The 24,172-nt window shown below is 43.2% G+C and overlaps 1 protein-coding gene across 8 annotated transcripts in view; it reads right to left on the reverse strand.

Annotated features, from left to right (window-relative positions):
• GRK4 (G protein-coupled receptor kinase 4) overlaps nt 1-24,172 on the reverse strand; it is a 90,324-nt gene that overhangs the window by 48,908 nt on the left and 17,244 nt on the right. For 7 of the 8 annotated variants that reach the window (XR_006711621.1, XM_045474751.1, XM_045474747.1 and 4 more), the window contains exons 2-4: nt 11,748-11,843; nt 4,507-4,619; nt 44-124 (exon numbers count right to left, since the gene is read on the reverse strand). Coding sequence is in view for 7 of the 8 variants with exons in the window: in XM_045474751.1 (XP_045330707.1) it covers nt 44-124; nt 4,507-4,619; nt 11,748-11,843 (290 nt within the window). In the remaining variant the exon portion in view is untranslated. The remainder of the gene's footprint in view (nt 1-43; nt 125-4,506; nt 4,620-11,747; nt 11,844-24,172) is intronic. The other variant, XM_045474749.1, reaches the window with a different exon arrangement.

The raw sequence follows: 24,172 nt of genomic DNA on the forward strand, positions 1-24,172 counted from the left end.
AGTAAGTATTTACAACTCTGCGCATGTAAAGAAGAAAACGCACCTCAGCAGCACTGAAGAACGTGTCTAAGATGGACAGTCCATAACCTCTGCGGTCTTGGTCATCAGCCACTTCATATTCTGCCTGATGGTAGAGTTGAGAACAAAGAAAAATGGTAGTTAAGCTTTGCCGGCTTCACAATGTTTCAAATTCTCTGACATACGCAATTCACTTAGGACCCTATGAACCACAGAGTAGCTCTAACTGATTTGATATCGATCAAGGATCTGCAGCTCTTCTTTGGGAAACTAATGGCAACGAGGGGAGATAACAGTTTTCTTTAAAGGGTGAATAATGCAGTAGAGCAACACATCCAGTAATGCTCTGTCATATTACACTTTCAGCCCTTACATGTGGCCAAGTAAAATAGAATCAAATAAACAGCTTGGGTTGTTCTAGGCAATAGCATTTTAGAAATGCCCAAGAGGCACTTCAGGAGAACCTGAGTGCAGAGCTCCCAGAGAAGTCACATCCCTTCACAGGTGTCAGATGAGGGACCTTAAGAGAGGATATTACCACACAGGCCAGAAAACAGAGGAAAGGTCAAGGCAGAACCTGATCGATATCTAAGCACCTACAAAGGATAGGCAAGGAAGAAACAGAAGAAAGAGAAGAGAGAAAACCAGAGGAGAAATCATAAAAGCCTGGATAAGAACTTCAAGAAGAAGGTACTGGACAATGTCAACAGACCTGGAGACTCAGGCATGAGGAGGCCTCCGTGCAGCCACCGGGCTCTGCAAGTCGGGGCCTCAGAAGAGCAGTGAAACTAGCCAGATGGGGCCCAAGAGCTTGGTGAGGAAACAAAGACCAAAGGAAGTGCGTCGACTGAACCTCACACTTGCTGCTGCATCCTCCCCAACACAGGAGCCACGGCCATCAGGCTGACGGCCAGCCAGAGCCAGCTTCACGTTCTGTGCTCAAGGGCAGTACTCACTGGGAACCAGACACTGTTTACTTAAGGAAACTTCAACTTACATTCTGGATGCTAGATGGCACGTAATGAGTGGGAGAGAAAGCCCTGTGATTTTGTGACCATCTTTTGACACATCAGCCTGGCAGGCAGCAATGTCCAGTTATTCCAACACGAATCTAGTCATTGCTGAGCTGGGCTCTGCAGATGTGATTAAACTCTTTACCAGTGACTTCAAGTAAAGGATATTATTTTAGATAATCTGGGCGGGACTGATTCAGTCGGCTGAAAGGCACGTTAAGGCCAGAGCTGAGGCTTCCTCAGAGGAGTTCTACCTGAGGACAGCAGCTTCTCTCCTTTTGGAGGGTTCCCTCCTGCCCTACAGATTTCAGACTCTCCTGACCAGACCTCACAGTCATGTAAGCCAATTCCTCGCAATAAATCTCTTAATAAATATCTCCTCTTGGCTCTGTTTCTCTCACTGAACACTGACACAGAGGCCCTTAATTCAGTCAACAAACACGGAGCAGAGAAGAGAGCGAACAGCCATGCCAGGCGCCAGGAGGCAGAGAGATCAGACGCCATGTCTGCACTCCAGAAGCTCCAAGGACCTGTAACCGCCTCCCACAAGGGTGGTTCCAGGAGCAAGTGCCCCACACACGGCCTCATCAGGTGTTATCATGGCCCCACACAGCTAGCACCAAAACCAGACCAGAGCAGAACCTGTCACGCCAGTCAACTGGCGGTCCCCAGTCTCGTAACACTGCCAGGAGGTCCAAACCTGAACCAGCTTTAGCAAAGCAGCTTAGCCATTTTGAAATAAAGAAGAATCATAGGTCCTTAAATTCTTAAAATATAGCAGCTTGGCAAATATAAGCCAATGCACGAAGACATATCCACACTCTACTCCTGGACAAGGGTAGGCGTGCCCCACCACACCAAGTTCTAGCTGGAAAAAAAATTACCTCCTTTCAAAGCCCTGTCTTCTACCCTATGACCCAGCAATAGCACTGCTAGGAATTTATCCAAGGGATACAGGAGTAGTGATGCATAGGGGCACTTGTACCCCAATGTTTATAGCAGCACTCTCAACAATAACCAAATTATGGAAAGAGCCTAAATGTCCATCAACTGATGAATGGATAAAGAAATTGTGGTTTATATACACAATGGAACACTACGTGGCAATGAGAAAAAATGAAATATGGCCTTTTGTAGCAACGTGGATGGAACTGGAGAGTGTGATGCTAAGTGAAATAAGCCATACAGAGAAAGACAGATACCATATGGTTTCACTCTTATGTGGATCCTGAGAAACTTAACAGAAACCCATGGGGGAGGGGAAGGAAAAAAAAAAAAAAAGAGGTTAGAGTGGGAGAGAGCCAAAGCATAAAAGACTCTTAAAAACTGAGAACAAACTGAGGGTTGATGGGGGGTGGGAGGGAGGGGAGGGTGGGTGATGGGTATTGAGGAGGGCACCTTTTGGGATGAGCACTGGGTGTTGTATGGAAACCAATTTGACAATAAATTTCATATATTAAAAAAAAAAAAAAAAAAAAAAAAAGCCCTGTCTTATTCTAGTAAAGGTGCCAGGAAGGAAAGGGCTGCAGGAGCTCCAGGGAGAATAGGTAAGAGTCTCACATGTTTTTCTGAAAGAATTCAGGTGTACTCCATTCTATTGTGCTTTGCTTTATTGCACTTCACAAATAATGTGTTGTATTTTTTTGTTTGTTTTTGTTTTTTGGGTTTTTTTGTTTTGTTTTGTTTTGTTTTGTTTTACAAATTGAAGGTTTGTAACAACCCTGCAACCAGCAAGTCTATTGGTGTCATTTTTCCAACATCACTTGCTCATGTCATGTCTCTGTGTCATATTTGGAAATGTTTGCTATATTTCAAGCTTCTTCATCATTATTATGTTTGTTATGGTGATCTGTGATCAGTGCTCTTTGATGTCACTTGTAACTGTTTGGGGGCGACATGAACTGCACTCATATGAGGCTTGATAAATGTGGTGTGTGTTCTTACTGCTCCACGGACCGGTCATTCGCTCTCTCTCCCCCTCTTTCCTGGGAAACAGCAGTATTGAAATTAGGCCAATTAATAACACTACAATGGCTTCTAAGTGTTCAAGCAAAAGAAGAGCCAATCAATGTGGCAAACTTGTGTTTTGTCTTATTGTAAGACACAGCCACAGACACCCCAAGTCAGCAACCCCCACCATGGTCAGTCAGCAGCCACGGACACCAAAGCAAGACCCTCCACCAGCAAAAGATGGCAGCTTGATGAAAGGTCAGATGACAGCATTTTTAGCAGCAGAGTATTTTTTAATTAAGGTATATACATTGTTTTTTTTAGAATAATGTTATTGTACAGTTGATAGATTACAGTATAGTGTGGACATAACTTTTTTTTAATGTTTATTTATTTTTTTGAGAGTGACAGAGGATCTGAAGCTGGCTCCAGGCTCTGTGGTGACAGCAGAAAACCCGATGCGGGGCTTGAACCCACCAACCATAAGATCATGACCTGAGCCAAAGTCAGGACACTTAACCGACTGAGCCACCCAGGTGCCCCTAGGCATAACTTTTATATGCAACGGGAAACAGAAAAGTTCATTTGATTCACTTCATTGCGATATTCACTTGTAGGGAATAAGTTTAAGAATTCCCTGAGTTTGCACCAATGGGTTAACAGGACTTAGGGCGGAAAGCCACCACGGGGCAAAGTGCCCCCAGCGTAGAACAAAGCATGCAGCGGAAAGCCGCTTCCACAGGACGAAAGCCTCCGAGAACAGGTAGGAGTGGAAAGCCCCACAGCAGGATGAAAATGTCCAGAGCTAATTAGCAAGAAAAATGCCTTGTCAACCCTGAGGTAGCATGCTCTGACACTGCCCCTAGATAATTTGAGATAAACAGACACAGTGCCTGGTGCCTGCAGTAAACAGCCGTCTGCTTGGTGCCAGGACTTTGATTTGTGTTGACCCTAACCCCTAGCACTGCATACCTTTGAAACCCCCTTCCTCCACACACGAGTTAATGATCACTGTTTTGTTGTCTCTTTCTGCATGCCCATCACATTTGTAAGCCTTCTGATCCTAGTAAATACGGAGCAAGGACCCTTACTCTGGGCTCTCGTCTCCTCTCCAACATTAGCCTCTCTCGTGTTTAATTCTGCATCCACTCTCTTGCTGGACAAGAGAGAACTCCAGACTCAAAGTCTGCAACATTCGCTTCACTGACATGGTCTGGAACTGGACCTGACCCGCAATATCTCCAAGTGTGCCTGCACTGACCATATGTTAGAAGGAGGGTCACCTGCTTCCAGACCCCAGCTGGCCCCAGACAACTGAAACCCGGAAGGCAAAACTGCAGACAAGAGGGAATATTATATAGGGACTTCCATGCCAAGGTAACATGACACCAAGAAACTAGTTTATCCCCTCTTATCATCATTGCCAAGGTCTACTTAACTTAGAGAGATCTAAGGTTTTAGATCGAGTCTCTTAATTTTCAAAAGCACAAGACTGGGTGGTTCAACACTGAGATAAATTGCTCACCACTACGTCTAGGAATTTGATGTATATCTTTAGATCATGTCTTGTATCACAGAATTGCCTGAAGAGAAGTCTTCCTATTGGCTGCTTGTCACAAAGGCTGTTATAATCCTTTTCTGGGTGGAGAAAGGGGATAAGAAATGAACAAATATATTCATTACAATTCAGAAAGTGATTTTCTGAGCCTGCCATTTTCACCTGATAAAATAAAATCAATAATAGTATTTGCAGTATTTTTTTTTTAACTACTGGTTTGTTTACTAATCTAGACTGGGTTATCATAAATATTTATAATCCCTCCACAGAGCAAAAGGTAGCTGGAAGAATTGATAAAAGTGTGTGAAGCAAACTGGAAATGTCCCTGCTCCCCTTCAAAAGGATTTATGTAGGGGAGCAGTATTCCCTGGGGAACTGAGCAGTCAAGATCACAGTGAAGGAAAAAGGGGGCAAGAAAGAGACCTGGCCCCGTCCTTGTACAGGCCTACCCCCCAGTGTGTTTGGGACAAATTGTATGTGGTGGTGAAATACATGACACGATGTACTAAATTACATTTTTTAAAATTCTTTGCCATTTTGCTACCATTTTACACTTTTACAAGTTACAAACATTGTATATTCTTAATTATTTTTTTTTTAAAGACACACACTGAGATTTTATTTTATTTTAGAGAGAGAGAGTGAGTACGTGAGTAAGTGGGGGGGGGGGCGGTTAGAGGGAGAGAGAGAGAATCTTAAGCAGGCTCTATGCCCAGTGCAGACTCCTACTCTGGGCTCAATCTCACAACCATGAGGTCATGACCTGAGCTGAAATCAAGAGTCAGACACTGAACCAACTGAACCATGCAGGTGCCCCTCTGCTTAATTGCTTTTCAACTGTTTTTTTTTTTTTCTTTTCAGTGGGATAATATGTTATATACCTTAACCTTACCCCAAACACTGATACTGTTTTGAGAAAAAGGCACTAATATTTAGTCAAAGTATCTAGAGGGATATAAAACAAAAACGATGGGAGTGCCAGGGTGACTCAGTTGGTTAAGTGTCCAATTCTTGATCTCAGCTCAGTTCTTGATTTCATGGTCATGAGTTCAAGTTCCACAATGGGCTCCACTCTGGGCACAAAGCCTACTTAAACAAACAGGGGCGCCTGGGTGGCGCAGTCGGTTAAGCATCCGACTTCAGCCAGGTCACAATCTCGCGGTCCGTGAGTTCGAGCCCCGCGTTGGGCTCTGGGCTGATGGCTCAGAGCCTGGAGCCTGTTTCCGATTCTGTGTCTCCCTCTCTCTCTGCCCCTCCCCCGTTCATGCTCTGTCTCTCTCTGTCCCAAAAATAAATAAACGTTGAAAATATATATATATATATAAAAAAAAAACCAAAACAAAACAAACAAACAAACAAACACAAAAATGTTCTGTTCAAAATAGGCTAATTTAAAAATTGAGAAAATCAGTTGCTCTGAACCTGAAATGAACGTTATGTTCAGTACTCTTTTTTTATTTTTTAAACGTTTAAACTTTTTTTTAAACGTTTTTAAACGTTATTTTTGAGACAGAGAGAGACAGAGCATGAACAGGGGAGGGGCAGAGAGAGAAGGAGACACAGAATCTGAAACGGGCTCCAGGCTCTGAGCTGTCAGCACAGAGCCCGATGTGGGGCTCGAACTCACGGAGTGTGAGATCATGACCTGAGCCGAAGTCAGACACTTAACCGACTGAGCCACCCAGGCGCCCCTCAGGTACTCTTAAAGTGGCCCTAAAGCTGAAGAATTAAATAAAATTTGTGAAAAATAAGCAAGCCATAACAAATTCCTCACTTAACAGGTTTGTTAATGCCAAGTAATTAGTGGAATCTAAATCCGACTTTGGATCGCTGAATTTGCATATAGAAAAGGATACGCAAGGATGTAGATATTTTGGTTGCCAGTGCATAATCGCTTGTTTCAACAAACAACAGTTTTGCAGAGGAAGGCGCTGCAAAGCCGATGGCCAGAGTTCAACATGTGCGGTGGGAGACCCCTGTGGGACATCCCGGGTTTAAGCACTGCTCCATAAGGACACCCAGGGAGCTCAGTCAGTTAAGCCTCCGGCTCTTGACCTCAGCTCAGGTCATGCTCTCAAGGTTTGTGGGATCGAGACCCAAGTGGGGCTTCGTGGAGACTGCTTAGGATTCTGTCTCTCCCTCACTCTCTGACCCTTCCCTGCTCTCTCTCCCTCTAACCCCTCCCCCGCTCATGTGCACACGGGCTCACTCTCTCTCTCTCTCAAAATAAATAAACTTAAAAAAAAAAAAAAAAGTTTTGTTTTGTTTTAAACAGAACTGCTCCAGAGCCCAGACGTGGGGAGGAGAGCGACAATGGAGGAGGAAGCCACCGCAGCGGGTCAGGAGGGAACAGCCTGGCAGGGAAGACAACCTTACACTCCAGCTTAATCTGGTTTATCTGGTAAAGCCAAACATCTGAAGTTTACGGGGGTGAGGGCGTAACTGTGGGTACATAGTTCAGATTGTTTTGCATTTTATATTTATATCATCCTTAGACGCTAAAAATACTTGATTAGAGATGGATTCCATTCAAACTTTCCAAATTCATTTCTTGATTACCCTTCATTTCATCCACAACTCTGTTAGATATGAGTCCTTACTTGTAAAGGAAGCTACCTAAATGGCTCTACAAGTCTTAATTCAGGTTCAGCAGGAAGAACATAAGATCCTAAAGCTCAGATACTGTATAAATTTCTTTTTTTTATTTTTATTTTATTTTTTTTTAATTTTTTTTCAACGTTTATTTATTTTTGGGACAGAGAGAGACAGAGCATGAACGGGGGAGGGGCAGAGAGAGAGGGAGACACAGAATCGGAAACAGGCTCCAGGCCCTGAGCCATCAGCCCAGAGCCCGACGCGGGGCTCGAACTCACGGACCGCGAGATCATGACCTGGCTGAAGTCGGACGCTTCACCGACTGCGCCACCCAGGCGCCCCAATACCGTATAAATTTCTATCCTAACTATAAAATCTCTGAGGAAATGATCACATGATGCGAGCCACATTTGCTGAAAGATCTTTAAAAACATAAACACAGGGTAGGAGCCCCTTGGATGTTTCTGGAAGGAAGCGGGGCAAAATCAAAGAGCATGAGGAGGTCTAGGACAAGGCCGGGTCACGTGACACGCGCCTCGCTCCGTCTGGAAAATGACGCTGCCGCCCTCTGCCCACAGCGCTGGGTAAGGGCAGGGACTCGGGGGACTCCCCACACACACCTGGCTGAACGGGCTGTCCATCAATGGGAGTTTGATTCCGGGGACAGGCCGGTCCTGCAGCGTGGCGAGCAGGCAGCAGGGACGTTCAGACTGGACAGCACTGATGTGGGCACCTCACGGGAAAAGGTCTAATTTTACCCAGTCCAATCGTCTTAGATTGGCTCAGGTACATTAGCAAAAACGATGCATGGCTCCAAAAGACCTTAATTCTAGTCTTCCCCTTGTATTTGGGTGGTGGGAACACAGGTGATTATTTAGTCAACAAAGTCCTTTTTCTATTTCAAAATATTTCATCACACAATTTTCTGCATCCTGCAGTAATTCAATATTTTCACACTTATGACATTAACAGCAGAACCCTAGAGAAATGACAGCAACATCACAAAACCCATGGGAAGTAATACAATCAGGGAATTAAAAAAAAAAAAAAATGTTTCTCTAAAGCAGTCGAAAACAAACCTGACGTTTAAATAATCACAAAAACTGTAAATCTATTTCCTTTTACCTTATCTGGCTCACAATTCTATTGATGATTTCACTTTTCCATGCATTAGATTTCACATGTTACTAAAATCAAACACCAGGGGCGCCTGGGTGGCGCAGTCGGTTAAGCGTCCGACTTCAGCCAGGTCACGATCTCGCGGTCTGGGAGTTCGAGCCCCGCGTCAGGCTCTGGGCTGATGGCTCAGAGCCTGGAGCCTGTTTCCGATTCTGTGTCTCCCTCTCTCTCTGCCCCTCCCCCGTTCATGCTCTGTCTCTCTCTGTCCCAAAAATAAATAAACGTTGAAAAAAAAAATTTTTTAAATCAAACACCATAAACCACAGAGATGTGCCACGAAATATGTGTCAGAAGCAGCAGCCACCCTCTTTCCGTCTTCCCGTCAGAAGCCCTGGTCCTGCAGGAACCGGAAGATCCAGCTTCTTCTTTTGACCCCTCAGAGGCTGCACAGTGAACCATCTACTGTCCCGGCCATGGGTGAGCAGACGCCCCACAGGGAGTTCAGGCCACAGAGAGGGGAAGAGCCCTGCCATGGTAGACAGGGACAGGGAGGGCCAGCACCGGAGACTTCCGGGTCGGAGCCCTCAGGGCACCAGAGTCAAAGTCCGCTCCCCGAGAGGCACTCTCCCATGGGCAGCGTAGGGAGGGGAGCCAGCCACATGAGACACTGGGGTTTCTAAGTGCACCAAATTCTGAGGCAAGGCTGAGCCACTTACCAAAAGCTCTCTCGCTTACTTTCAAAGTGATCCTCCTTCAGTAAAAACACTGACTCTAAGTTTTATAGCTCATGGATTCTCTACAAGCCACCAATTTAGAACAACCAAAGGATAAGCATTAGAAAGACTCAGCATGTGCCTACTACTGCACTAAATCAAACACACACGTAAACTAATAAAATAAACGAAGAGCTGCATACAAAGTAGAGGGTATCTGAGTGGAAACATCGTTTTATTCAGTGAGAAAGTCGGCTTGGACATCTTCCCTGAAGCAACTGCACTAACGTCACCAATTCACCCATTCCTTCATTCATTCACTTCACAAAACTGTGGGTGAAACAGAGACCTTGACCTTGGGATAAGTCCAGTGGCCGCTTGACCTCTCCGCTGACATGCCCACCAACCTGGGGCCACCCTGGCCCCCAGTTCTCTGGACCCATCCACTCCCCAGACTGCGCACAGACCCCCCCTGGCTGTTCCTCCTTGGTCTGCTTTGCCCGAGCCGCACCAGGATGTGAGGTCCTCTGAACCTGGTCAAGGGCCCTTTCTCCTCTTCCTGTCTCTAGGGAGAGCTTATCCACTCCCAGTCATGACTGCTAAACGCCATTGAGACCCAGATCTCTCCCAGACCCAAACTCTTCCGATCTCTAAACATGAATGTGCCCCTTCCGTCCAAACAGAGCTCCTCACACCACGGACCCGATCTCAGTGGGTGGACCAGACGTTGAAGCCACCCGTAGCACCTCTACCCTTCCTACCTCCACATGTGAATCCAACTGATTCTACTTCCTAAACATCTCTCATGGCCATCCAGTTTGGTCCCCTCCATCCCATGCCAAGCTGCCATCATTTCTTGCTCACACAAGGGCGACAGTCTCTCCCATGGCCTTCCTGCCTCTCTATCTACCCTGTCAATTACATGCCTCACCCTGAAGCCCGAGACGCCCTCCAGAGACGTGCGTCTACTTACATCATCCCTCTGCTGGAACTCTGACAACGCCACCTTCCTAATGAGATGAATGCCTTTACCAGGCCTACAAACCCTGCCTCCCTCCTCTCCTCTCATCCAGTGCCACTCTCCTTTCCGATGTCCCTGGGAATTGCCATGCTCCGTCTCACTTTGGGGCCCTTGTACTTACCCAGCAGGTGAGAACTTTTCCTTCAGAGGGCTTACTGCAATTTGTAATTATGCTTATTTCTGCAATGATTTATTTCATAACTATCTCTGCCAAGAGGTCAGAAGTCATGTCTGCTTCTTAGCCACTGTTATTGGTGGCACCATTCCCAGTGCTTGGTACATAGAAGCAAATAAATGCTGACATTTAAAAGTTAACTAATGGAGTGGTACACCTTAGGCTCATACAATGTTATATGTAAATTATATCTCAATAAAAATAAAATTAATTTAAAAAAATGAAAATGAAAATAAATGAAAATAAAAATTAATTTTAAATATAAAATATAAATAATAAATATAAAATAAAAATAAAAATTAATTTTTAAAAGCATGAAATGGCGGGGGGGAAGGTTAACTAATGGGATATTTAATGTCATTTACTTCATTCTATGTACTAAAAACTACCCCCAAAGAATCAGAAGTATACAGAGGTAATTTATATGCAAATATACATGAATATATTTCTATGATCCTATGAATATATTCAATAGCATAAATAACCCCAAAGTAAAGCTTATAATATCTTAATTATAATGCATGTGTCAAATAATGGAATCAATCTTTGTATTAATCACTTGGGGCTACATGCAGAGAAAAATTACTATTAACACTATGGATCAAGTATCAGTTGACCCAAAGAAGCATGGCCAATAATCACCTAAAAAGATGCTCGACATCATTCGTCATTAGTGAAATGCAAATCACACCGGCTAGGCTAACTATAATGAAAATAAGCGTTGGCAAGGATGTGGAGAAACTGGAACTCTTGTATATTGCTGGTGGGAATGTAAAATGTGCAGCTGCCTTTGGAAAACAGTTTGCCAGTTCCTCAAAAGGCTAAGAAAAAGTTAAGCTTAGAGTTACCATCTGTAATAGGCTGAATAACAGCCTTCCCAAGGTATCAGGTCCTCATCCCTACAAATACAACCTTATTTGAAGGAAAAAAAAAAAAAAGAGAGAGAGCCTTTGCAAATATGATTAAGTCAAGGATCTTGAGATGGACGACTGTCCTGATTATCTGAGTGGGCCCTAAATGCAAACACGTGTATCCTTACAAGTGCCCAGAAATAAACATTCACCTTCACAGTCAGTTGATTTTGATAAAGGTACTAGGACAATTCAATAGTCATTCAATGAGTGGTTCTGGAACAACTGGATATCCAATGCAAGAAAATGAAACTGGATCCCTTAAAAATGGCTAAAATGGTCATTTTAATGTGTACTCTACCACGAACACAAACACTTGTACATCAATGTTTCTAGCAGCATTATTCATAATAGACAAAAAGAAAAAAAAAAGGAAGCAACTCCTCTATCAACTGATGAATGGATAAATAAGAAGTGATATAACCATACAGTGAAATGTTACTTGCCAAGAAAAAGGAATTAAGTACTGATTCATGCTACCACATGGATGAACCTTGAAAACATTGTGTTCACTTCTAGAGAGATGATTAGTTGGGTCATGGGGAGAGGAAATTTTACTATTTTACTCTTCTGTCCTATATAGAACAATGTGCACATATTTCTTCTTAAAAGAATAACACCTAACGAATGGTACAGTGCCCGACGTGGGCCCCAGACTGGCACTATTTACTCACCAATGGAACATCTAAGCTCGCTGCACTGGCTGACTTGGGGCAGCTTCAGCATTTCCCTCCATTTTTTACTACGACCTCTTTTTTTGCCATATCCTCCTAAATTGGGAGAAAAAAGTATTTTTTTAATGATCAGAAATATCCAATATCTGTTTGAGTAGTTTGGTACCCATCGCGAGTGAAAATACAGTCTTAAAACAATTGGTCTTATCTAGAAGTCAGCTTGACAAAGTATAAAAATCCCAAGTGATACAATTAGTCACGGGCTCTATCATTTAGAAACTGTGTGACCTTGACCTTCTATAAGTAACTCTGCTGAGCCTCGGCTTCCAAATTTGTAAACCGGACGTAACATATCATACATGGCTGCATACCTAGTATGAATCAAACACCTGCAAAGTACAGGAAATACAATCCCACCCTTCCATTCTAGTACGGGAGGTTTTAAAAAAACAACCCAAAAGCAGTTAATGATAAGTGATTAAAATATTAGCCAATCACACAGTGCTAAGTGGTATGAAACAAAATCAAGCAAGGTGAAGGTGAGATCAGAGAAGGCCTCTCAAGAGGGTCAAGCTTAGGCAGAGGCATGAAGGATGTGAGGGAGTGAGTCTCTGGAAGATGTGGACGAAGAGTGTCCCCTAGAGAGACAAGAATGGTGGGAAAAGCTCTCAGGTCATGTTTTTAGCAGATGGCAAGCACACTTGCGGTAAGCGGAGCATAGAGAGGCAAGAGTCTCTATGTTGTTTGTACATCTGAAACTAAGGTAACGTTTTGTGTCAACTATACTCAAATAGAAGAAAATTTTTAATAGATAAGTAACGAAAATCTAAAAAGATAATATTTTAGAAAGATCTTTTTAAATAAGCACCCTAAAAAAAAAATTTGGAACGCCTGGGTGACTCAGTTGGTTAAGCATCCTACTTGGGCTCAGGTCATGATCTCATGGTTTGTGAGTTCGCTCTGTGCTGACAGCTCGGAGCCTGGAGCCCGGAGCCTGATTCGGATTGTGTCTCCCTCTCTCTCTGCCCCTCCCCTGCTCTCTCTCTGTCTGTCTGTCTCTCAAAAATAAACATTAAAAATAAAACCTCAGAGAAATTAGAACCTTCAATTTTAAGCATTCTGAGGAGCTGAAATTTTACCAAATTTCATCCAAGAGAAAATATCACAGTTTTGGTGAGTGTGATTGGAAAGAATAGGGAAAGCCACGTTCCGGGAAGTGACGAGCTCGGCCTTGACCACCGTGAGCAGAGAACTGAGAGAAACCCACCTGGAGGACAGCGGCATGGGTGAGCTCAGGAGAGAAGGCCTGCCAAACAGATACTGGTTGGACACACAGGGGCTTCTTCCGTGGCCTTTCTGCTCCTCCTCTTACCACCCCTCCACCACCCCAGTTCAACTGGGATCGGGACTCCAGACTTGTATCGCGACTGTAGACTACACAGAGGTCCCAGAACACCTCAAGGTCAACATGTTCAAATCCGACTCCATTTATCTTCCCCTCGAATTCAACCCTCTTTCCACACACTATGCCTCGAGTGGGCTGCCTACCGTCTACCAGGTGAGTGGAGCTGGAAACTGCAGCACTAATTCTCTCTCTGAAGTGCCCCACCCATTTATTCAGAAAGCATTTGCAGCTGAAGTCCCGTGGGCGGGGCACTGTCCCGGCACCAGGCACACAGTGGAGGGTCAGGTGGCCAGCGCTGCCTTCAGAGGCTCTCCTGTCCCCTACTCTCCTTGCCCACGCTATTAAAAGATCATTAGCCTCTTCTTCTGACTGGCCTTCCTGCCTCTGGTCTTCCCTTCCAGACCCTCCTCCATACTGCCTTCCACGGTTACTTTCCTAAAATGCAAGTAACAGCCCCCTCCTGAGTCGAGGGATGAAGCAGAATAGAGCGCAGCCCTGCCTACCATCATTCCACAGGCACAGCATCCCCGAGCCACACTGTCTACAAAGGTCCCAAAGAAGCAAAAGCAGGTTCCATCCTGGACTGTCACTCTGGGCCTATTACTGTAGGCAAATCTCTACTCAGCTCAGGCAGAACCACCCCCACACAGCCTGCCCCGCCTTCCTAGGGAGATGCAGGGACTCCTTCCTCTCCATACCTTTTGCATCTTGGAAACATCTTCATTAAATCTTGGTGGCAGGTTCTAGGTTAGTGGCCTCACTCTCAGTGTATCTCCAGCATTCAAAAAATGATCGAAGGAATAAATAAATGGGCCTCCAGGTGCCCAGCACACTACGAGCAGTATACCGCACACAGCAGACACTAAAGGAAAAAGCTGGAGATGCTGACTACAGAGTATGGGTCAGAGGAAGGATGATACTGCCAAGGTCTAAGAGGAGGAGGAGGAAGTTAGTTTACTGAGTATTTATTATGTGCTGGGCACCTTTCCAGAAGCGTCATAAATAGATTGACTCATTGAATCATCCCTCGTCCTATGATGAAAACACTACTACTATTCGCTTTTCTCAGATAAGGGACCAAAGCAAACGGGTCACATAACTTGTCGAACATGCCACAACCAGTGAGATGTGTGGGTCTGCCCCACTCCAGGAATCCTGTTTAATCATTACTGCTATTAAGAAGAAAAATGGTGTAACAAAGCCTTTTTTTAAAAGTACACATTTAAAATAATTTGCCGTAAACACATTTACAATTAAATCATGTTGTGAAATGAAAATAATATTAAACCAACATTTCCCAAACGTTGGAAGTGGTTATGGTGACGGCCCTAATACCAGGCAGCCCTTATTAGCACTGACTGTAAGCTAGCCACTCCACTAGAAGATCCCGGTCTGCTCTCACTAGATCCTCCCATCAACCCTACAAGGTGAGTACTGCTGCTATACAGGTGCAAAGTTGTTTCAATCCTAATTTTATAGGTGAGGAAACTAAGGCACAGGTATGTGAAATAATTGGCCCAAGGCATTATAAGCAGTAAACAGAGAAGCTGGGATTTGAGCCCATGTAATCACACTGGCCGAATGGGGACATCCCCTTTGTCACAATAGCTCAGTTTTTCTATTGGTAATTAGGACCACCAAGGGAAATGCATCCGGTGACAAAGAACTGGACCGAATAGCTCTCTGGCCTACAAATTCTGCTGGATGTTAAGAGGTTTAGGACTTGGTTTTCTACTATGAATACAATAATTATGTTTATAACATATTCTGGGATATTATATACCATCCCTAGTACAAGACACGCCAGAAAATCACAATCATTAATTTGGCGTGTGTTATCCCAATCCATTTGTAAATCTGTGTGTGTGTGTGTGTGTGTGTGTGTGTGTGTGTGTGTGTATGGCTTTGAACAATATATTGCTTTAGAGGAAGATTATTTTTGTTTTGTCTTGTTGTTTTTATTTTTGAGAGAGAGACACACAGACAGAGCACGAGTAGGGGAGGGAGACACAGAGTCTGAAGCAGGCTCCAGGCTCTGAGCTGTCAGCACAGAGCCCGACGTGGGGCTCAAACCCACAAACCGTAAGATCATGACCTGAGCCTAAGCCAGACGTTTAACCGACTGAGCCACCCAGACCCCCCTGGAGGAAAATTCTTAACCTGGCATCCACAGGCCGACATCAGGGTGTCCCTGAATTTGGACAGAAAAAAACTCACATTTAGCTTCACTAACTTCTGGCCAAAACTCATCATTTCTGTCAACCATAAATGTAGGCAAGAGTACCACAATATTAGTAGTACCTGTGACTTCATCACCAAGAAAATTCGGATTTTTCTATCATGTTACAGTTGTCAGAAATAACTCAAAATGTCATTTACACTCACACTGCTTTGGAATTACAACATTGGTGCCAGATCGTCCGCAAGGGCTCAGGTGACGGGGCCAAGCAACCCCTAGGCAGCTCTGTGCCTGGTCATTAATCGTTCAGACTCCAAATGGCAGTTCCCACGCTCTCACGTGGATTGTCTAGTGACTCCCTACAACTGTGTTGATGGACGCATAGAAGCAGCTGTGTCAAAGGCCACCTCACAGCTTCAAAGCCCCACTCGGACTGAACAATGACACCCTTCACACGGACAGATCTTTAAAGGACAAGCCTTTAACTTGCCTAGGTATTGCCTTGCTGCTTAATGCTCGGATAACAAAGCACTTCTTATAACACTAATCCATTAAATTTTACAATTATTTCAATATAATTGACTTCTGTTACGATCATATGTATATTATTTTATTTAGATTAAGAACTCCTACTCTAGAGGTTGCTAAATTAGCAGGAATGGTGTGTTACTGCATACACCACCCTACAACTTTTCCTACACAGCTCAGGCCATTTTGACACAGATTATCCACTTGTCCCAGGTGGGCTCCATGCTCCTCCTACCCCCAGCCCCCAGCCTCCAGCCTCGTGACCTTTGCCTTCCTTGTTTCATGGCCCAAAAGCTCTTCCTCAGCAAAGCTCTTTCTCAGGTCTTTTTTTCCGGCCACCTAATCTGAACTTTCATGTCCTACCCCCACGCCTAACCCTTAGCATCCCCCTTCTCTGCTTTACTGTCTCTTCTTAGCCCTTATGACTGTCCACCATGCAATCTACTTAATGTATGCTATTGAGGACCTGTGTCTTCACAAGATTAGAGACACCTTGAAGAGAGGGGTTTATCTGTGTTATTCACAGTCATAATCCCAACAGCTACACGAGCACCTGGCATAAAATAAGCATCCAGTAAATATTTGGTGAATAAATGAATTTGTTTTAAATACTATATAAATATCCTATTTATCTATTTCCCATTAATGGTCATTTAATGTTCCTGGTTTCCAGTATTACAAATAATGTTACAACAAATATTCTTATAAATGTCTTCTTTACCACCATTTCTGCAGAGTGTAGACCTAGAAGGAGAGTTTTTGACCTGGGACATTGATGAGTCCTTTTCACTTGTTCTCCAAAACCGTTGTCAGTTACCATGATTTCTTAAAATACAGCACACACACTGGGTGTAATTCCCTTGATAGGAGCCACTCAGGGTTGCTTTTCACACGTACTGTTAAGTTTGTAGTCAAAAAGAAGACACGTTCTCTTCCTTGAGTTGAAAGCAACTTTGGTTAGTCAGAAGAAGAGCTCCATGGAGTGGAGAGGCTGAGACAAAGCCAAATAAATGTAATTCGCTTCCCTCTTAAAATCAGTTATAACCACAGGGCTCCAGAGTCTTCCATAAGAGTCTTCCCAAACTCTTATCATACCACAGAGTTGCAGACACAAATGTGATGGTGAGAATCAGGCATTCATGTTGAGCAGGGGGCCTCTCAAAGGTACACTGTGGTCACTGCATTCAGCAGGAAGCTACCTGCTGAAGCTGGCAGAGCCACCATCAGCCTGGGTTCTACATGACTGAACAACAGCACTGCCACCCAGCTGGACCATCTGCCTGGACTCTTGCAGGACAGAAAGAACTTCTACTAAGTTGGAGATTATACTTGGGATCTATATGTTCCGTGAGTTCAGCCTACCCTAAATAATAAGGTGTGCTTCGATGAACAGGACAGCACTAGCATGGGACTTGGAATATTAGAAGATAAAAATGAATATGGCTGGATTTATCTGAAAATAAAATTGTTTATTAACATGCTCACCACTGACTTATGTTTAGTAGCAACATCACTTAGTCAACTCAGAAGACAGTAAGAACCACAAAGAAAAAGGACCTCTGCAAAGCACAAAGTCAACATGCTAAAACTTGCACATTTTATTTACTCATAAAAGAATTTCTTAGGCCCTGATGTCTTCTCTTATTTTATGTACAATTCTTATTATTTGGCTTTGATTTCCTATACCACAACAAATTAGAAACAGAAAGTTACTAAAGAAAAAAAAATACTTGTAATAGGTAATTTATAGACAGATCTATGTGACAGCACCTTGAAAGAATAGCCACAAAATAACATAAAAAGGAAATGTGAGCATTCAAAGCACAGCATCGAGGCCACCTGGTATGGGGATAAAGAGACACATGCCACAGGCCTTAGAGCAGCTTTTAACATATGGAGGATCATAATATGCCCTTAAGTTATCCAAAAGAAATTAATTTAGGCTGTATTTAATAAAGGCAGAAAGGGTACACTGTAGAAATGCCAATTTTAAAATGTCAATGCTCAAGGAAGTAAACCCTAAATGACTCAGACACCTCAGAGGCTAGAATAACATATTTCCTGGTTTCAGAGAGCAAAGGTTTCTATGTATTTCATGAAATAAATGTCTTTCATTGAACCAAAAGAAAAAAATTCACCAGTCCCTCTCCAAAGCCCTGGTGGCCTATTACCAGAAATACATGCATGAGGCTTCCAAGAAGGAGATTAAAGACATCCTCATCCTGGGGCGCCTGGGTGGCGCAGTCGGTTAAGCGTCCGACTTCAGCCAGGTCACGATCTCGCGGTCCGGGAGTTCGAGCCCCGCGTCAGGCTCTGGGCTGATGGCTCAGAGCCTGGAGCCTGTTTCCGGTTCTGTGTCTCCCTCTCTCTCTGCCCCTCCCCCGTTCATGCTCTGTCTCTCTCTGTCCCAAAAATAAATAAACGTTGAAAAAAAAAAAAAAGACATCCTCATCCAGTACAACCAGACCCTGCTGGTGGCCGATCCCCAGGGCTGTGAATCCACAAAGTTTGGCCGTCCTGGTGCCTATGCTCACTACCAGAAAGTTTACCAATAAGCCCATCATGAGGATCAGGGTTCACCTTTATAGTAAACAATTGTCACAGGACTTAAGGTTTAAAAAAAAAAAACAGGATGGAAATTCTGACACCTGCTACAACACGGATAAACCTTAAGGGCATTATGCTAAGTGAAATAAGCCAGTCATCAAAGAGACAAATACTGTAGGATTCCACTTACATGAGGTATTAGTCAAACCATAAGAGACAGAAGCAGAATGGTGGTTGTCAGGGACTGGAGAGAGGGGAGAATGGGGAGTTATCACTGATGGGACAGAGTTTCGATTGGAGAAGATGAAAAGAGTTCCGGAGGTGGATGGTGGGGATGTTTGAATAACAATGTGAATGTTACTTAATACCACTGAACTGTGCACTTAAAAATGGTTAAATGTATTTTACAACAACAAAAGTTTTTTTGAAAAAAAAAAATCTCAAACATCATAAAGTCGCTTGTTGTTGACTATATCCATGGAATCTATAGCGATGTCCCTCTTTCATTTCTGAGATTAGTAATTTGTGTTTCACCCAAATTGTCCACTTTATAGTCACCCAGAAGTGAAAACAGATATGCAACAGTCCCGAGACACAACAGTCTTGATAAGGGTGTTCAACGTAACTGCTAATCCTGCCGGAAAGTCAGCACACAGAGCCATCACACTAGAATGACATATCCAGGTCCCAGCTTGCTCCTTTGGGAGACTCCAGGGCTATTTTTCTTCCTCACTGCATCCAGTGTCAACATTTACCTAACACAACCAAAGAAAGAGTCGGGGACCAAAAACCCCACTGGGCCTACCCCAGTTCTTTCTCATCCCATGATAAAATCACAGGGATTTTGTTATTCACCAAACAGAAAAATGAAAAAGGAGGATGGAGATTTCCCTGCAGGTACCTTACTTGATCAAGTCTGTTTCCACCAATACTTCCTGAGAAAGGCTATTGCAATGCAAAAGAAGCAGGGTGCACAATCTTAGAATAAAGGGTGGTCTGCCAACCACCAGATGTGCTTATTTAAAACTCAGTACAGTGTTTCGCTATTCCCACCCAACTATGTCAATGAAAATTTTGCCCTGGTAACTTCTGTCCTCGGAGAGACGGAACCCCAACAGGTACTCTACTCTTCCATACCCTTAACTGCATGGTCCACATGGGGCTTTACTTACATACAAGTGCCCTCATCTCGTCTGGCTCACTGATGACCCATTTCCCTCATACCTCCCACAAGTCATCTTTTTCCAAGTATTTCTCTAAAAGGTCTGTGAAGAGGAAGGAAGGGATTGGTGAACAGGCAGCCCCAGTGCTCCTGGTGCAGAAGAGCCAGCAAGGTATACCAGTCTCCACCAAGGAAGGGCACAGGCTGGGGCCGCAGGTGCTGAAGAGCCCTGGCCAGGACTCCAGGTTTGGTTTGGCCTCTGGCCCCCGAGCCAGAGTCCAGGACAATGATAGGTCACTTCCCAGAGCCACAGGCTGACGGGGAAGCAGCATACCCTTCCAGGCCGGGTTCTCCCTGTGTGAGTGAAAATGGCTGGTCATAGGATATCTATCCAGTGATGAAGCAGGAGCAAAGCTGTGACAGAAACAGAGCTGGCATCTCCTGTGTCATTTTCTTGTTAAAGTTCCCTAATTTCGATTTCCTGAGTCATACGGGCTCATCAGTTCATATGAGCTCAAGTTAATGATTTTGGTGTACTGATTTAACTCTTCAGAAGAAAAATAGTGACAGCAAAACACTGCATGGTGTCCGTCCAGCACATCCTTTCAGGTTATCAGATTCTAGCCTTCCTTTTCTCTGAGATGTTGTGCAGCTTTCTGCAAACTGTGGGTGACAGGCAGACATGGAAGCTGTTTTGTCTGGTAGCTCCCATGCACTTCTCTTCCCTCTGTAGGAAAATCAGTTTGCCTGGATTTGCAACAATTCCTTTTGCCATGTAAACTTGAGCCTTTTGACTTCATTTGAATTGATTATAACATCTGCCTGGCTCCCTATGTATGAGTCAAATAAAACATATGTTCATTTTACTTTTATCTATATGAGCATAATTTTACCTTTCTCTAGCAATTTTAAGATTCCTTATTCCAAGCCAAGCTATATCCATGGCATCGGTAGTGATGTCCCTTTTAATTTCTGGTATTAGTAATTTGTGTCTTCTTTTTTCCTTAGTCTGGTTAGAGGGTTACAGATTTTACTAATCTTTCAAAGAGTCAGATTTTCACTTTATTTCCTGTCTTGGGTTTCACTGATTTCTACTCTAATATTATTCCTCTTCTTTTGACTTACTCTTCTTTTTCTAGTTTCCTAAGGTGGGAGCTTAGATTACTGATTTTAGATCTTCTGGGGTTTTTTTTAATTTTTTTTTTAAATTTTAATGTTTATTTTTTGAGAGAGAGAGAGAGAGAGAGAGAATGAGCAGGGGAGAGGCAGAGAGAGAGAGGGAGACACAGAATCCAAAGCAGGCTCCAGGCTCTGAGCTGTCAGCAAAGAGCTCGATGCGGGGCTCTAACCCATGAACCATGAGATCATGACCTGAGCTGAAGTCAGAGGCTTAACCAACTGAGCCACACAGGCACCCAAGATTTCTGTTTTAATATATGCATTTGAAACTGTAAATTTCCCTCAAGCACTGCTTTTGCTATGTCCCACAAATTCTGATGTTTTGTTTTCATTTTCACTGAGTTCAGAGTATTTTTTTAGTTTCTCTTGAGATTTCTTCTTTGGCCCCCATATTATTTAGAAGTGTGTTGCTTAAACTCCAAGTATTTGGGGATTTTCCAGCTGTCTGTTATGATTTCTAGTTTAATTCCACTGTGGTCTGAGAGCAGATATTGTATGATATCTATTCTTTTAAATTTGTCACCATGTGTTTTATGGCCCAGAATATGGACTGTCTTAGAGAACGTTCCATGTAACCTTGAGAATAATGTGTATTCAACTTCTCCTTGCAGTTCTATCAGTTTTTGCTTCATGTATTCTGACTATATGTTGTTAGGCACATACACGTTAAGGATTGCTACATCTTCTTGGAGAATTGACCCTTTTATCATTATGTAATGCCCCTCTTTTTTTTTTAACGTTTATTTATTTTTGAGACATAGAGAGACAGAGCATAAACAGGGGAGGGTCATAGAGAGGGAGACACAGAATCGGAAACAGGCTCCAGGCTCTGAGCTGTCAGCACAGAGCCGGATGCGGGGCTTGAACTCACTGACTGCGAGATCATGACCTAAGCCGAAGTCGGCCGCTTAACCGACTGAGCCACCCAGGCGCCCCTGTAATGCCCCTCTTAATCTTTGATAACTTTCTTTGCTCTGAAGTTTAAACTGTGTGAAATTAATATAGGTACTCCCACTGCCTTTGATTAGTGTTAGCATGGAATACCTCTCTCCATCTCTCTCTTTTTTTTTTTAATTTGAATTCAAGTTAGTTAACATACAGTGTGGCCTTAGCTTCAGGAGTAGAACCCAGTGATTCATCTCTTCCATGAGCATCCAGTGCTCATCCCAAAAAGTGCCCTCCTTAATGCCCACCACCCATTTAACCCATCTCCCTACTCACCTCCCTCCAGCAGCCCTCAGTTTATTCTCTGTATTTGAGTCTCTTATGGTTTGCCTCCCTCTGTTTTTATCTTCTTTTTCCTTCCCTTTCCCTATGTTCATCTGTTGAGTTTCTCACATTCCACATATGAGTGACATCATATGATATCTGTCTTTCTCTGACTTATTTCATTTAGCATGATACCCTCTAATTCCATCCACATTGTTGCAAATGGCAAGATTTCATTTTTTTCATCATCCAGTAGTATTCCATTGTGTATGTATACCACATTTTTCTTTATCCATTCATCAGTCAATGGACATTAGGGCTCTTTCCATAATTTGGCTATTGTTGATAATGCTGCTATAAACTATGGGGTGCATGTATTCCTTTGAAAGAACATTTTTTATCCTTTGGATAAATACCTAGCAGTACACTTGCTGGCTCATAGGGTAGTTCTATTTTTAATTTTTTGAGGAACCTCCATACTGTTTTCCAGAGTGGCTACACTGGTTTGCATTCCCATCAGCAGTGCACAAGAGTTCCTCTTTCTCCGCATCCTCGCCAACATCTGTTGTTGCCTGAGTGGCTAATTTTAGGCATTCTGACAGGTGTGAGGTGGTATCTCATTGTGGTTCTGATTTGTATTTCCCTGATGATGAGTGACGTTGAGCATCTTTTCATGTGTCTGTTAGCCATCTGAATGTCTTCTTTGGAAAACTGTCTATTCATGTCTTCTGTCCATTTCTTCACTGGATTATTAGTTCTTCGGGTGTTGTTTGGCAAGTTCTTTATAGATTTTGGATACTAACCCTTTATCTGATTTGTCATTTCCAAATATCTCCTCCCATTCCATTGGTTGCCTTTTAGTTTTGCTGATTGTTTCCTTTGCTATGCAGAAGCTTTTACCTTGATGAGGTCCCAGTAGTTCATTTTTGCTTTTACTTCCTTTGTCTCTGGAGACATGTCAAGAAGTTGCTGTGGCTGAGGTCAATGGGTTGCTGCTGTTTTCTCCTGTAGGATTTTGATGGGTTTCCTGTCTCACATTTAGGTCTTTCATCCATTTTGAACTTATGTGTGTGTATGGTGTAAGAAAGTGGTCCAGGTTCACTCCTCTGAATATCACTATCCAGTTTTCCCAGCACCATTTGCTAAAGAGACTGTCTTTTTTCCATTGGATACTTTCCTACTTTGTCAAAGATTAGTTGGCCATATATATGTGGGTCTATTTCTGGGTTCTCTATCCTATTCCATTGATCTATGTGTCTGGTTTTGTGTCAATACCACACTGTCGTGATGATTACAGTTTTGTAATACGTCTTCAAGTCTGGAATTGTGATGCCTCCAGCTTTGGTTTTCTTTTTCAACATTACTTTAGCTATTCAGGGTCTTTTCTGGGTCCACACCAATTTTAGGATGGTTTGTTCTAGCTCTGTGACAAAAGCTGGTGTTATTTTGATTGGGATTGCATCGAATGTGTAGATTGCTTTGGGTAGTATCGACATTTTAAACAATATTCGTTCTTCCAATCCATGAGCATGGATTGTTTTTCCATTTCTTTGTATCTTCAATTTTTCATAAGCTTTCTATAGTTTTCAGTGTACAGATCTTTTACCTCTTTAGTTAGGTATATTCCTAGGTATCTTATGGTTTTTGGTGCAGTTGTAAATGGGATTGATTCCTTAATATCTCTCTCTGCTGTTTCATTATTGGTGTATAGAAATGCAACTGATTTCTGCACATTGATTTATATCCTGCGACTTTGCTGAATTCATGGATCAGTTCTAGCAGTTTTTTGTTGGAGTCTTTCCAGTTTTCCATGTAGAGTAGCATTTCATCTGTGAAGAGTTAGAGCTTGACTTCTTCCTTGCCAATTTGGATGCTTTTTACTTCTTTTTGTTGTCTGATTGCTGAGGATAGGACTTCCAGTACTACACTGAATAACAGTGGTGAGAGTGGACATCACTGTCGTCTTCCTGATCTTAGGGGGAAAGCTCTCAGTTTTTCCCCACTGAGAATGATATCAGCTGTGGGCCTTTCACACATGGCTTTTATGATGTTAAGGTATGTTCCTTCTATCCCTACTTTCTTGGGCGTTTTTGAAAGGATGCTGTATTTTGTCAAATGCTTTTTTCTGCACCCATTGAAAGGATCATACATCTCTATTTTTATCTACATGTGTTTTATATTTAAAGTGGGTTTCTTATAGACAACACGTAGTGGGG

Source organism: Leopardus geoffroyi, chromosome B1 (genome assembly GCF_018350155.1).
Source record: "Leopardus geoffroyi isolate Oge1 chromosome B1, O.geoffroyi_Oge1_pat1.0, whole genome shotgun sequence".
Taxonomy (NCBI): Eukaryota; Metazoa; Chordata; class Mammalia; order Carnivora; family Felidae; genus Leopardus; species Leopardus geoffroyi.